The sequence below is a fragment of the Labeo rohita genome, chromosome 25 (assembly GCF_022985175.1).
Source record: "Labeo rohita strain BAU-BD-2019 chromosome 25, IGBB_LRoh.1.0, whole genome shotgun sequence".
NCBI classification, from domain to species: Eukaryota; Metazoa; Chordata; class Actinopteri; order Cypriniformes; family Cyprinidae; genus Labeo; species Labeo rohita.
In genome coordinates, this window is record NC_066893.1 from 16037936 (window position 1) to 16053436 (window position 15501).

Sequence of the window (15501 nt, forward strand, 5' to 3'; positions counted from 1 at the left end):
TGAGTTTTTCTTGCAAATCTGAGTTTTTTTCTCACAATTCCGGGTTTATATTTTGCAATTCTGACTTTTTTCTCAGAATTGTGAGATATAAATTTGCAATTGCGAGCTATAAACTCCAATACTGAACCACAGGGGAAAAAGACTGATATGTTTTCAGAACTGTTTATATCTGACAATTCTGACTTAATAATTAAAAAAATATTCAGAATTCCGTTTATATTCTGTTTATATTTGAGTTTATATTTCAGAATTCTTGCAATTTCGCGAGCTGAAATCTTGGAATTCTGAGGTTTTTTTCTAGCAACTGCTGGTTTATATTTCGCAATTCTGAACTGTGAGATAAAAAGTTGCAATTGCTTTTTTAAAAATTTTTATTCAGTGATGGAAACAGACTTCCGTAAGTATTAGACTGCGCTGTCAAAAAAGGTAAATAAATATATATATATAAAAAAAAAAAAAAAAAACATATATATATATGTGTGTGTGTGTGTGTGTATAATTGATTTCAATATAATTAAATGTATAAATAAATGTATAAATCTGACATTTAGAATTAAATAAATAAAATCCTTTATATATATATATATATATATATATATATATATATATATATATATATATATATATATATATATTTTTTTAAGTGTATAAATAAATCTTATCTTCAATAATATAATAAGAAATAAATAAATAAAGTTCTTATATGCAAAGAAATGCATACCGAAAAAAAAAAAGGAAATGCCTTTAGAATTGTTAATTTTTAATTTCTTCCATAAGGCTTCCATAAATATTATACTGGGCTGTCAAAAATAAATAAAGAAAGAAAGAAATAAAGAAATAAAGCAAGTTTTATTATATTAAATATATTTTAAATAGTATTACAATTATACAAATGTTATAATTATAAATAAATAACAATCAATATTATATTATATATAATTAATATTAGACCAAGACAAATCAAAATGATTTAATAATGTTTATGAATGGGTGTATTTAAAAACAAATAGTATAATATTTATTATAATGACAATTATATTAATTGATTAAAATATCAAGGATATGATTTTTGAATTAGTGGAACATCTAAATTAAAAATACAAATATTTGTTTATATATAAGAATGATTGGTCCTCTAAAGGGTCCTCTAAATACATTTAAACATATACATATACACATATATATACATATACAGTAGATAGATTATGCTATGTAAAATTATTCATTGGGGTAGTAGAACAGATAGATACAAAACTACAAAACGTGTCAGCAAAAATATTTATTTATGCACAATACTTTGCATTTTAATTGCATCTAGTAACAGTTCAGTAATCCTGGAGACAGATAACTAGTTATAAAGCTGGAAAGTCTTGGGAAAAACATTAACATACAGATCCAGTGCAGCAAGCAAAACATCTGTTGCTAAGTGGTGAGCAGCACATTAGAATAACCCACAAAAATTTTAATAAATCTAGTAAGAACAGCTCAGCTGTTAGGTAAATTTAACAAGCATGGTCAGAGGACCGTCACCCTCCTTACCAACCACTCCTTGCAACATCTCACTTGGAGTGACAAAGCATTTTGCACCTTTGAAGAAGTAATCGATAAAGACCTGGTCAATCCTCACACACTTCCCCACAGCTGCTTGAAGATTGTTACTCAGCAGCCCGTAAATGTTCCCCTCGTCATTTTGGCGCCCAAAAAAGAGGAAAAGCGCATAACAGTCTCTACCGATGGAAGCGCAGAACTCCACCATCCTCTCAGCTTGGGTTCTTTCTACCACATCCATCCCGGCCATGCGCATAATGTCTCTGTAGATATCTAAAGACAGCTCTTCGTCGTTCTCCTCCGTTCTTTCTGGCAGATGAAAAACCTGGACCGCGATCTGGATTCGGGGGTTCTTGCTCGGCTGATCTAACACGGCCCAGACCCAGTGGGCGCCCAGCAGGATCCTCTGTTCTGGGGTCATGGCTGTGCAGTTGAACGTGTCGGTGAGTTTCAGCAGGCTGCTGTGCTGGATGTAGGTCATCAGAAAGATCTCGCTTAGGGTTGAAGGACTCGGGTGGAACTTGTTCTCCGGGTCCCTGAAAAGTAGATACTCCTTTGTTCTGGATGAAGCCGTCTGGATGCAGTCGCTGAAGAGGTGAATGAGGTCCAACGAGGCGGTTTTGTTGGGTTTAGCCCATAAGGTTCTGAAAAAGCTGGTTTTGGCTTCATACTGGAGATCTGTTTGCTTCATTCCTGATGGTCTATTTCAAAGTGTGGTTTCCCTTATACACTGGAAATATTTATATTGAATTACATTATTACCTTTTTTCATTTACTGTTTCTTTAAATTATGCTTTACCTCATTAAAAGTCAGAATCAAAATGCATAAATGAATGAGTAAAAACGAATATTTATGTAATAAAACTTTTTTTTACTGTATATATATGACAAAGATTTACAACAAGCCAATTTTAAATGTAAAAAAATAATATCTGGTGTAACTTAAAATATTAAGAATGTTGTGTACACATAAAGTCATATTTAAATTTAAAATCCAGTGATTTTAGTGATTTTTCATCTCAATGAATTGGCCATAGCCTTAAAAAGAGTCAGAATTAACATGTTGCCAATGGTGAGCATTTATTTTACTTTGCTTGGCAGTAAAATATGGTGAAATAAGTTAAAATAGTTTATTAATAAATAAATAATAAATGACTAATAAATGCATAATTACCAAACTAAAATTGTATGCCCTAAATTATTATTTTTTTTTGCATTTGTTTCTCATATATTATTGTACAAAGATTAAACATAAACCATATGAAATTACCCAAATTGCATAAAAAAAAAAAAAAAAAAAAAAAAAAAAAAAAAAAAATCGATTCCAAATGATACTAACATTTTATGTATATAAATATAAAAGCACATAAAACTGCCAATCTGGGACATAATGGAAAAGCACTGCAATGGTTGCACCACATGATATTTCAAATTCAGTCAAAATTTACAAGCCATCTAATCAAAACAAACTAGCTTCCCACAAAAGGTCACTATGAAATTCATAATAAAATAAATACTTGTAGAAATAACTTAATATTTATTACTTTTTTGAGGTCATACCGCATGATATCCAAATGTGGGTACTACATACCAGCCATTAAAAAGGTTATTTTTTTTCTAAATTTGAAAGAGTTACAAACCTGCTTGATGCTTCCATGGATCACTGGCAAATTGCTATATGATGTAAAGTCCTATCTTTGAATGGATTTCAACATAAAACTCCCAAAATGGTAGTTTCTTGATGGTTGCACCACATGATATTTCATAAAATGTAAATCAACAAAGTTTGTTTGTATATTATCATGGAAATATAAATACAAATGCTTTGCAATTTTATACAGGATTACAAAACACTAAGATTAATAAAAAAATTAATCTGAATAAATTTAGGGTAATTTCAAAGACATTTTCAAAACAACAGTTTTGGCCGGATAGTCGCACCACCTGATAGTTTGACACTCTAAATAACTGAAAAATTGCAAATAACTAATTTTTTTTGAAAAGCTAAAGGGGGTCCATAGATGGGAGAGGTACATATGGCATCTTTTTAATGCCTTTAAACAAATTTTTAACTGAAAAAAAAAAAAAAAAAAAGCAATCGGACAGAAAATGTAGGCGTCATGTCATTAACCCAGACACACACACATGCATACATAATTAACATTTCTTAACAATAATATTAAAACAATTACTAGGTGACATCACTTACATTACAGTTTGTTACAATAAAATAGTTGTCAATGGACATTGACATGTAAAATAACTCACCAGTATTATTCTTTCCTTTGTATTTGGTGAGAGTGAACCTGCGGTCGGATCTTTCTTCTCTTCTCTGGAGTCCTATTAAGATAAGTGTGCTCATTTAAAACTTAGCAATCATATAAGGACCTCCCAAAGTTTGTCCCAGTGTTTTTCAGTTGAGTCATGGGACAAATCAGACAGGTTGGACAAGTCATCATACACAGCATAAAGCCACCTACCACAACAAACCCCTTTTAACTCTTGCGGTGGATTTAAACAAGCAAACAACCAATTCTGCTTGAAAAACAAACTGCTTTTAACATATTATATAGCTTTGAAAAAAGATTAAGCAAAAATGACAAAAATGTTGGTCAAACAGAAGGATTTACTCACATCCAGTTCCATTGGCTACATGAATACAGTATTTTAAGAAAAACAAAAGGTTGAGGTAGATTTCACCTATTGACAAGACTGCACATATTACATAAAATATTTTTTTGGAGTATTAAAACATCTCTAACACAGATCTGATTGTCATATAGTACATTATAACCTAATAACACATCAAAAATAATTAGTAATACAATAAAAATAATAGCGCAATGTCTTGAGGTGGATTAAGTAGGATTGTGTTACTCTTGTGTTACACAGTTGAGGTCCTGAAGCTTTGAGGGTGAGGTGAGGTGGGTTAGGTTGAGGTACGCTCACGGCGGAACGGTGGAGTTAATGTGGTGCAGGTCGATCACACTATGGCGGTCTGGCTGCGTCTCATTCCTCTCAGCAGCTCGTCTGGGCTGAGTAAGTACTGTAAGTGAGAGGAGGTGAGGGTGCCAGGATTAGTGTTAAGCTCTGCATAAGTTAAACCTAGTTAAGCAGAGTTAAACCTAAACTTTTCAAGAACAGTTTGCAATGTGACACTAGGGATGGGTGATGTATTGAATATCCACTTTTTTGCCTAAAATTACTACTGATTGTTAATTACTCACACTCACGTTATTCCAAGTCTATAGGACCTTTGTTCATCTTCAGAACACAAATTAAGATATTTCTGATGAAATCTGAGAGCTTTCCGACCCTGCATAGACAGCAATGCAATTGACACATTCAAGGCCCAAAAAGGAAGTAAGGACATTGTTAAATAATGTGTTGTGATGCTCTCACAAACGCATGGCAGAGACTGACGCAGAGGAGAATTGTTGAATAAAGTTATTTTTGCTGTCTTTGCACACAAAAAGTATTCTCATAGTTTCATAAAATTAGGGTTGAACCACTGATGTCACATGGACTGTTTTATTGATGTCCTTACTACCTTTTTGGGCCTTGAACGTGTCAGTTGTGTTGCTGTCTATGCAGGGTCAGAAAGATCTTGGATTTAATAAAAAATATCTTCATTTGTGTTCCGAAGATCAACGAAGGTCTTACAGGTTTGAAACGACATGAGAGTCAGTAATTAATGACAATTTTCATTTTTGGGTGAACTATCCCTTAGTTTTCTGTAATGTTATGCAAAGGTAAGAAAACACAAAGTATAGTGTTATAAATGTATAAACATTTATTTAAATCTGTTACTAGAACAAAACCAACCGATATTAAAATCTTCTAATTAAACAAAACTGACCAATATTTAAATACGTTACTAGAACAAAACCAAACAATATTTAAATCTTCTAATAGAACAAAACTAAGCAATATTTAAATCTGTTATTAGAACAAAAACAACATTTAAATGCTTTAATAGAACAAAACCAACCGATATTTAAATCTGTTTCTATAATAAAACCGACAGAAATTTAAACCTTTTAAAAGAACAAAACAACCGATATGTAAATCTATAACTAGAACAAAACTGACTGATATTATGATCTTTTAATAAAACAAAACTGACAATATTTAAATCTCTTAATAGAACAAAACCAACCAATTTTTTAATTTATAACAGAACAAATCTAACCAATATTTAAATCTGTTACTAGAACAAAATCAACCAATATTAAAATCTTCTAACAGAACAAAACTAACCAATATTTAAATCTGTTATTAGAACAAAACCGATGATATTTAAATGTTTTCACAGAACACAACCAACCGATATTTAAATCAGTTACTAGAACAAAACCAACCAATACTAAAATCTTCTAATAAAACAAAACTGACCAATATTTAAATCTATTATTAGAACAAACCAACCAATAATTAACATCTTCTAATAAAATAAAACTGACCAATATTTAAATCTGTTACTAGAACAAAATTAACCGATATTAAAATCTTCTAATAAAACAAAACTGACCAATATTTAAATCTTTTAACAGAACAAAACCCACTGATGTTAAAATCTTCTAATAAAACAAAACAGATCAATATTTAAATCTGTTACTATAATAAAAACAACCAATATTTAAACCTTTTAATAGAACAAAACAACGATATTTAAATCTGTTACTAGAACAAAACTGGCGATATTAGAACAAAACCAATCGAAATTTAAATCTTTTAATAAAACAAAACTGACCGATAGTTACATTTTTTTAATAGAACAAAACTGACCGATATTAAAATCTGCTCCTAGAAAAAAACTGATATTTAAATCCATTAATAGAACAAAAACGACCTATACTTAATAGATACTGTAAAGTTAAAAGAAAGAAAAAAAAAAGTTATCCACTTACTGTGAGGTTGTTAATTCCCCTGGATAAGGTCTCAATCTGCATCCCTGATCCTTTAGTGTGCAACAGCTGAAAAACCAAGATATCCATCAAATGTGTCAACCTAAATAATGCAAGTTTACATTCATCTTTTAGTCACAGGTAAGTACACTATATTTATTAATAGATGGAATATTAAGCAGAAGCAAAGGGTGATTATGAAGTGCAAATAATGTGAAGAAAGAGAAATGTATATTAGAAAATACCTGCACAAGTGCATGAAAGTCCTTTCCCAGCATGCACTTCTCCACATTGTGAAAATGGGCATTTGGTGGTGGCCAGATGCATGGATGACAGTAGGTTAATGTTTAATGTTTGCAAATCATGCATGTTGATGTCATTTTTCAAAGTTTGTTAAAAACTATATTGCAATACGATTCAGTTTTGAAATGTATAGAGCCGATAAAACATTTTCATATTCAAAGAACAACGATAAAATAAAGGGAAAAAAATATATAGCCACTGTAAAAAACAAACAAACAAAACAAAACAAACACAAAATGATTGTGATTGAGGAGGTTTATTGATTATGTCACGATATTTTGGATTATATATCGTTACAGTATCTTCATCCAAAGAGGCAAGATTTCTACCTATAAAAATACTCTTGTGCATTTTATTTTATGAAAATAACCTCATCAGATTAATCAAAATGTGCTGCTGAACATTTAATAGTAGTCTCTATGTTTTTTAAAAATTCACCATAAATATACCATTAAATTAATCCCTAAAATATGCAAATATTGCACAAGATTGTACACACTGTCCTTTAAAACAGCACCAAGTACATGTTGGGTTACAAAAATGGAATACTTGTTAGATAAATCTACATTTATCATAATGCATTTTTTACGATTCACCAAAAATATGATATAAAGTTAAATGTGTCCATCATAGGATAAATGGCACTATTCTGCTAAACCCTGCTGCCTTTGTGAGATGATGTCATTTACATGACTAAACCCTTGGATCCAAGTCTTCCTGCAGCGTCCATACCGCTGTCATGCGTCCGTCAATGAGGGATGCTGGGATGTTATAAAATGGCACTGAACAGACCGAGGGTGTCGTTGGGAGGTTGTCGTGGTTTTGTGGGATATGGGTGGAGGGTTATTGGCTGCAAGCTCAGCTAGCAGAGAGTCAGATCTGTAGAGCTCCCACCTGCAGCCGTTTCTCTGGGTCCCTGTCGAAGATGGGGCTCAGGCCCCTGAAGCCGCTGTAGGGCCGGCTGGCCCCGTTGAGCAGGGCCTGGGCTTGGGAAGCGTCCATAGGGCAGATGTAGTCCGTGGTGTCGTCAGAGCGCTTCTTACGGTTACCAAAGGTGGAGAAACCTATTTTGCGTGGCTGAGGAACAACACATGAAGAATGAGAAACAACAGCATGAATAATGGGGACTAAAATAGTTATTTATAGGTATCAGAGATTTCTTTTTATGTTTGATATTTAATTGTGCATTCATATTTCCTTTTTACATTTAAATTACCTTTGCCATCATTTAATGCTTGCTTAAAGTTAAAATTCAATAGCACTGTAAATCTTTAGCATACATTATATCTAAAATGAATATCCATTTTTCGTACTGTACATTATAATGTTGTAATTTTGTCGTTTTATTTTTCTATTTAGACAAAATTGACAAAATTCTGACATCATATTACTACTACTACTACTACTGCTACATTATTATTATTATTATTATCATTATTATTATTATTATTATTATGATGAACAACAATACTAAATTTATTGTTTATTATAAATTTCTCCAACTACTTTAATTTCTAATAAGCATTATTAAATTCAATTTTATAATAATAATAATAATAATAATAATAATAATAATAATAATAATAATAATAATAATAATAATAATAACAACAATAGTTTTTCCCTACCAAATTCAATAATTATTAAATTTTATCAGTTTAATTAATTAATTATTAAATTATTAATTTAATATTAATTTTATTTAATTTTATAAATAATTAATTAACAACATATTATAATGATTACTACGACACCTATTAATAATAATGATAATAATAATACATTTATTACTTTATTAATTTATTAGGTTTTATTATTATTATTATTTTTTTTTTTACCTAATTAAATTCATTTTTTAAAATTATTATTAAATTCCATTTATATTTATAAAACTAAATAAAACAATAATTCGTTGATGTATTTTTTATATATCTGACAACAATATATTATAATTATTACTACAACACATATTAATAATAATAATAATAATAATAATAATACATTTTTATTACTCTATTTATTTATCAATGTATTAAGTTTTACTATTAATATTATTAATACTATTATTATTATTATTATTATTATTATTATTATTGTCCACCTCATTTGATTTATTTTCCCCATTATTAAATTCCATTTAAGAATAATATAAAAACAATAATTATAAATAATAATAATAATAATAATAATTATTATTATTATTATTTCATTATTAAGCCCCCCCTCCCACAGAAATTAAATTCATTATTATTAAACATTACCACTTTCATTAATTAAATTAATTAAGTGAATTTGGCTGGATATCAGAAACTACCAAATGATATAAAACATATCTTAATTTGATACACTGCGATTTATCAAATTATTATAATCGGATTGTGATCAGAAACTGCCAAATTGTGACTACATACCAGACCATGAATTGCCAAAATCAGTTTTAAAATTTTGTAAAAAGAGAACTTGTAATGTTGCTTGTCATCTTTACTGGAAATAACTGATTTTTCTGCAGAAGTAGCATATTTTAAACACACACTCTTTCTATTATCAGGAAAATGAATGGCTCAACTGCCTAAAAGACGACGGAAATGTTTCATCTAAAGCTTCATTGTGCTTAGTAAGTGTGTTACATACTGTAGAAGCATTCGCTCAGCACATTTGGTCTAGATGGACTAAGCAAAATGGAAGTGTCAAAACACATGTGCTGCATCAGCTGAGATTAAACAGGAATCGGGCAGCTGAAGCATGTGTTTGCGTGTGTCAGGACTTCCGCTTCATTCAGCTGCAGGGATGAAGGTGTTTCTAAAGATGCGGTCAGCAAAGATGTGAAGGGAGGACAAATTTGCGATTTCTCACCCGGACTTTAGCGGTGGTGGTCAGCGGCGTGTAGCCCGATGACTCCAGGTACTCTAATTTCTCCTGCTGAGCCTGAGAGCCCACCAGCGAGTTGAAGTTAGTGGCCAGATGCCTTCTCAACAGAGTCTTCTGAGGAGGGATGTTCAGGAGCATCGCCAGCGTGTCCGAATTAAAACGGGGTTCCAAGATCTGGGGGAAAAAAAGTGTTTTGCATGCATTTGCTTATGTATTTTCTTGGGTGTTGTGGATGGTTGTGGATTTTTGTTTTCTTTGGGCACAAAAAGTGGGTCAACTATCCCTTTAAGGACTAGTGGGACAAAATTTGATGTGTGTTACTCACTATGAGTCCTCCATGCACTCCGCTGCCTCTCAGGTTGGGAGCGTATTCTGCCAGGTCGACCGATCTGAGCCACTCCATCACACGGTGATTGGACCACTGAACAACCTCAGAAGGCGACGTCTTATTCTGTCAAGCAACACGAAATTCATATCAATAATGAGCATTATCAGACTTGGAGGTATAGCCGTAGATCGCCCTCTCTTTGTTTCGGTTTATTTCATCCACACCTCATCTCCGGGTCTTCTTTTGAGGCAGTTGGGGTTGAACTTGTTTACATGTAGGACGTGGATGGCACACTTGATGCTGAGATGATGCAACTGACTGGTGACTTTCAGGAACAGCAGATCATTCTGAAATTGAAAACAAAATGCCAATATTGATTAGACATCATATACTAGTTAATTCCAGTGCTCTGATTTCACTGGCACGGTACTGTAGAAAGTAAAAGAGATAGTTCACCCAAAAATGAAAATTCTGTCATTAAACATAGCTGCAAGCAGCGATTACTGGGGTTCAAGCGCTTTAAGGCATTTAAGCAAATATGAAAAAAAGACATTATTTAGCAAGTCTGTAACCACCTAAATCAATTACTGAAGAAAGCATTTTTGGCAAATATAGGTCATTTGCCATGGAAATATGATGTTTTTAATGTTTATGATTGTTATAGCACCAGCTGTGGTCTGAGTGGTCTGATCTCTTTAAAACTTTGCATGCTTGTTTAGAATCACCTGTCGCATGTGCTCACCAGGATTCGTGAAGTTTTGAGTTTTCCTTTAGGCTTTTGGACAGAACCCTTGTCTAAACGGCCCCATTATAGCTTCCCAAAGAGTAAATTTCAACATTTTTTTGACAATTATTGACCTAGACAGCCCAGAAAATTGTATTGCAGTGTTTTTTCCAGATTCCAGATCCAGTTTTTCCAGTGAAAAACCTAGGACTAGTTCGTAAAAGTATGTTTTTGACATCTCATTTAACAAATGATTTGACTGACAGCAGTGTTTCTAGAGGCAAAGCTGTCCAGAATGAGGAGTTCTGTTGTATGATAAGTATATTGTGCACATGTGCGAAAAACCGCAAGATGTTCAATCATTTACGCATTTGAAAAATGCCATATTGCCCCCAGTGGTCGATTTCTTTCAGTTTTTTTCTCAGACCTTCGGGGCCATGAGTTGAACAGGCCTCCGTTAACCTCGCCTAATAGGTGCTCAAACTTCGTTGGCAAATGGCAGCCATGTTTTTTAAGATTTTTTTCCCCCTAATAGTGGCCAAGCTCCATGTTTTTTTTCTCTGTGACCTTAGATTGAGCTCTTCAGGGCTCGAAATTAACTTTTTTACTTAGTAGCAATGGTGCTCCTGACTTCAAAAAGTTAGGAGCACAAAAAATTTAGCAGCACCAAATGAATATTAAGGAGCACCACAACTGAGAAATTGAGAGGAACGGCCAGCAACATCCTGATGGTTAAAAGCTTCACCAATGGAGCCTGATCGTGTTCACTGTAGTGCCCCCGTCAGGCCAATTGGGGCAAGTGTCTCTATGACTTACGTTTTGGTCTGCATGATCAGTTTTACATGGAGATTGCTGATTGCTATGTGCCTGAATAACGACTTTATTCAACAACAAATTCAACTTTATCGAACCACCGATGTCACATGGACTATTTTATCAATGTCCTTACTACCTTTCTAGGTCTTGAACGTGACAGTTGTGTTGCTGTCTATGCAGGGTCAGAAAGCTCTTAGATTTCATCAAAAATATCTTAACTTGTGTTCCTGAAGATGAACAAGGTCTCACGAGTTTGGAACAATTTTAAGGCGAGTAATTATTGACAGATTTTTCATTTTTGGGCGAACTATCCCTTTAACAAAGATATTTACCACTGTCAAGTACTGCAGCATTCTACCGTCCACACGTCCTTCATTAAACTGGTCTTTATACTGTGGTAAACCAATATCATCCAGCCACCCTGTGTAGAAATAAAATGTAGTTTCTTTATACAGAATGTAACTACAATTTTTTACTTACATTATTTAAAATTATAGAAGCAATTAATTATTTAAAAAAATTGAACACAAATAAATAACATTAAATTGACAAATAAATATACAAATTTAAAAGTTAAATTTATGTTTTAAAATATGAATTACAAAAATGAAGTAATAAAAACATGCAGTTTAAATGTTGCATTTAAAACATTTGTCCATTTGAAAAGACTATTTATTTGTTTACATTTTTTTTAATTTCAATTATCATATTAATAAATTTTTTTTAAATTCTACAGCACTGGTCCTTCATGTGCTCCAAACAAAACTGTGGAAAAAATTACTTATCAGTAACACATATGCAGAATGATGAAAAATGTCTGCATTTCTCTCATAACAGTGGCTCATGGGTACATACGTGTGACCCAGATGTGGTCCAGTTCAGAGGATTTCTCTGTGATTTTGGTGCTTAAGGAGCGCAGAGCTAGTTGAAGCTTCTTCCTGTGTAGAGGATGTTTAATTCCCAGCTCCTAAATGTGAAAAAAACAAAAAACAAACAAACAAACAAAAAAAAAAACCCCCACAATTTAAGAAGGATGCATTTTATACAGAATGCATTTGAGTGTGTTGAAAGTTGTTATAAAGCTACTTTGTGCATTCGTCACCTGTCTAATAAAATGCATAACATGTTAAAGTGTCTTTGGGGTTTCCATGTTTCAAGAAAATTGAGGGTGTATGATGTTACTGGCAGGCGACGCGATGACACAGTGCCCGTTACACTAGTTTAAAATTGCTTGTTTCTCTGGATTTAAACATTTGGGATAATCTAAGTACACAAGTCAGCAAAATATATAACACTGTTCTAGTGGTTTTTGGATATTTTAAATAAAAAAATCTTACATGGATGCATAAAGCCTCATGTAAATGCTACAACTGTTCTGATTCACTAAAAACCACCAAAGCCGAATATTTAACTGAGTGGGTTTGATGGCAGAACAAATTAGTAAGTCGCAGAGCATTACTGACGCCTGAGGTTAACCAGGATTTGAGTGGCACCACAACCACCTGAAGTGAGAGGCATAGCCAAATCATTTCACATGGATCACCAGGTGTTGCATGAAGAAACCTGGACGCTGTTGACGTAAGCCACAGGTCTGAATTTGTTTTTTTTTTAACAAAAAAGCATTTCTCACCTTCTCAATCTCATGCGAGGAGGCAGAGAGTAGAGTCTCTCCACTCGTGACCCACTGTCTCGCCATATTCACGTACTGACCCAGACCAAAATCCTCCATCCATGCACACACCTGATCACATGACCATTTCGGGAAGGGGGTGTTCATGTCACTGCAGAGCACAAATGTAGAAATTTTAGCAACAGAAATATGGGTGCTTATGTCTCAGAGTATATCTAATTATAGGTGCTGAAATACCGTGCTGAAGCCCCAGTGCCCAGGCAGGTGAGTCGAGGGCCGGCCGTGGCTCTGAATCCCCCTCGCTTGAAATCAGAATCAGAAGCGTCTGCTGGAAGACTGCCTGACTGTGTTCTCCTGATCCTGTGAACCAGAGGAAAATGCGAAAAAATATTTTTTTTCGAGCAAAAACATTCCAGGATTTTTATCTATGTAGTGGAATTCAAAGGGGATCAACAGGCTGAAGGTCCAGATTGCGGTTTCACTGCACCTTCAAAGGGCTCTACATGATCCCAGCTGAGGAATAAGGGTCTTATCTAGCAAAACAATCGCTCATTTTCTTAAAAAAGTAAACATTTATATACTTTTTAACCATAAATACTGGTCTTGCACGAGGTCTGCTATGTGCATGCGTGTCTTCACGCATTGTGTAACCATGTCGGAACAAAAAGTAGGGCCCTATGATTTCTGCGATGTGGAAAACGTGGATGGAATCACGGAATAAAAAACTAATTTACAGTTTAACGCGGAATGACACTGTCAAAGTTCGGATGAATTAATCAAAAGTAGGTCATTATATTTAAATCAAATCATGATATGGACTAATATTTGTGAATATTAAGCTGCAAACGACTATTTAAAAATGAATGCGTGTATTTGTCAATTAATTTTGTTTACTACTTGTACCGAAACGCTTGTCACACTTACAATGATATTTACGTATGCCATTCTTACTAAATGAGGACATAAATACATGAACAACATCTTCAGAACACAGAATTAGACATTAGACATGCTAGAACTCAGAATTTGGTAACAATAAAAAAATAAAAAATAAAACATTTCATAGGGCCCTAAACATGGAATTTTTGTTAAATAATAATTTAATAAGTAACTTTTAATAAATTGGTGTTAAATTGTTTAAGTTTCATGATTAATTAATTAGAGATGCGTTTTGATTTATACAATTTAATTTAACAATTAAACAAAACAAAACAAAAAATTAGTCCAGAAAAATTAAAATAAAAAAAAAAAAATAAAAAAAAATAAAAATACGGAATGCAGAAAAATTCAAATGGACAAAAATGGAATTTGGAAAAAAAAACTAAAAATAAAACAGAATTTGGGGAAAAAATAAAGGGATTTCACAAGGCCATAAAAAAGGTAGTGTAGGCGAAACTACACTACCTTTTATTTTCTCCTCCAACTTTAAAATGGGCTGACATCGTTTCAACTTTTTCATTAAAGGCTTTTGATTTTCTTTGCATGTTCGCTTTGTAAACACTGCGTCGGTATTTCTGCCTACGTCACGCAAGGGTGATTACGTAATGTGTGAGGTCGAGCTAGTGCAAGATAAACATTTGTGGTTAAAAAGTATATACATTTGTATTTTTTTCTTAGAAAATAACTGATCGTTTCACTAGACAAGACCCTAATTCCTCGGCTGGGATCGTGTAGAGCCCTTTAAAGCTGCATTGAAACTGCAATTTGGACCGTCATCCCCTTGATCCCCATTAAAGTACACTGTATGGAGCAAATCCTGGAATGTTTTCCTCAAAAACCTTACTTTCTTTTCGACTGAAGAAAGAAAGACATGAACATCTTGGATGACATGGGGTAAAATTTTCATTCTGGAAGTGAACTAATCCTTTAAAGATGCATCTTATTACAAAAAAACCCTAATACTTACTTTCCCCACAGTTTCCGGATGCCTTTCTGGTTCTTCTTGTGCTCTGGTGAAACTGGAGACTGCTGACCTGATTCTACTCCAGACGACATGGGTGAAAGATCAGACAAGGTCGAGTCATCTGTCTTCTCTACCTTTCCTGTGAACAGGAAGCAATCCACATATTCAGTTATGCATTTCTGTGGTTTTATAAGTTTACTATTAGACTGAATACGCATTATTCTATCTTTACCCACCAAGCGCAAACTGATCATGCTTTCCACGTGGCCCTGCATTTTAGCCATGCAAGAGAGCAGAGGAAAAGAAAGCAAAGACTTATGTCACAAGGCTACAGAACAGTTTTGAATTCTTTCGCATTTTTTCCAACTTGAAGTGGGTAAAAAAGGGGTCTAAAAATACTGTTAGATTCAAAAATGTATACAACATTTCTAGTTTTTTTTTTTAGTAGCATTAGACTTCTGTAGCCTATATGAA

The 15501-nt window shown here is 33.1% G+C and overlaps 2 protein-coding genes across 16 annotated transcripts in view; both read right to left on the minus strand.

Annotated features, from left to right (window-relative positions):
- Window positions 1-1252: 1252 nt before the first annotated feature.
- Window positions 1253-2239, minus strand: rep15 (RAB15 effector protein). Its single transcript, XM_051100062.1, has one exon. The coding sequence runs from the start codon at window positions 2237-2239 to the stop codon at window positions 1493-1495; it is 747 nt and encodes a 248-aa protein (XP_050956019.1). The 3' UTR covers window positions 1253-1492.
- ppfibp2b (PPFIA binding protein 2b) overlaps window positions 2155-15501 on the minus strand; it is a 79064-nt gene continuing 65717 nt past the window's right edge. For 12 of the 15 annotated variants that reach the window (XM_051100048.1, XM_051100038.1, XM_051100045.1 and 9 more), the window contains 13 exons: window positions 15264-15296; window positions 15031-15166; window positions 13362-13484; window positions 13125-13275; window positions 12350-12461; window positions 11827-11915; window positions 10179-10301; window positions 9952-10077; window positions 9612-9800; window positions 7653-7835; window positions 6459-6524; window positions 3817-3888; window positions 2155-2278 (listed from right to left, as the gene is read on the minus strand). In XM_051100048.1, the coding sequence (XP_050956005.1) occupies window positions 2255-2278; window positions 3817-3888; window positions 6459-6524; window positions 7653-7835; window positions 9612-9800; window positions 9952-10077; window positions 10179-10301; window positions 11827-11915; window positions 12350-12461; window positions 13125-13275; window positions 13362-13484; window positions 15031-15166; window positions 15264-15296 (1427 nt within the window). In that variant the 3' untranslated portion in view covers window positions 2155-2254. Of the gene's footprint in view, window positions 2279-3816; window positions 3889-4456; window positions 4595-6458; window positions 6525-7652; window positions 7836-9611; window positions 9801-9951; window positions 10078-10178; window positions 10302-11826; window positions 11916-12349; window positions 12462-13124; window positions 13276-13361; window positions 13485-15030; window positions 15167-15263; window positions 15297-15501 lie in introns of those variants that run through there. The other 3 variants (XM_051100041.1, XM_051100043.1, XM_051100047.1) reach the window with 3 other exon arrangements.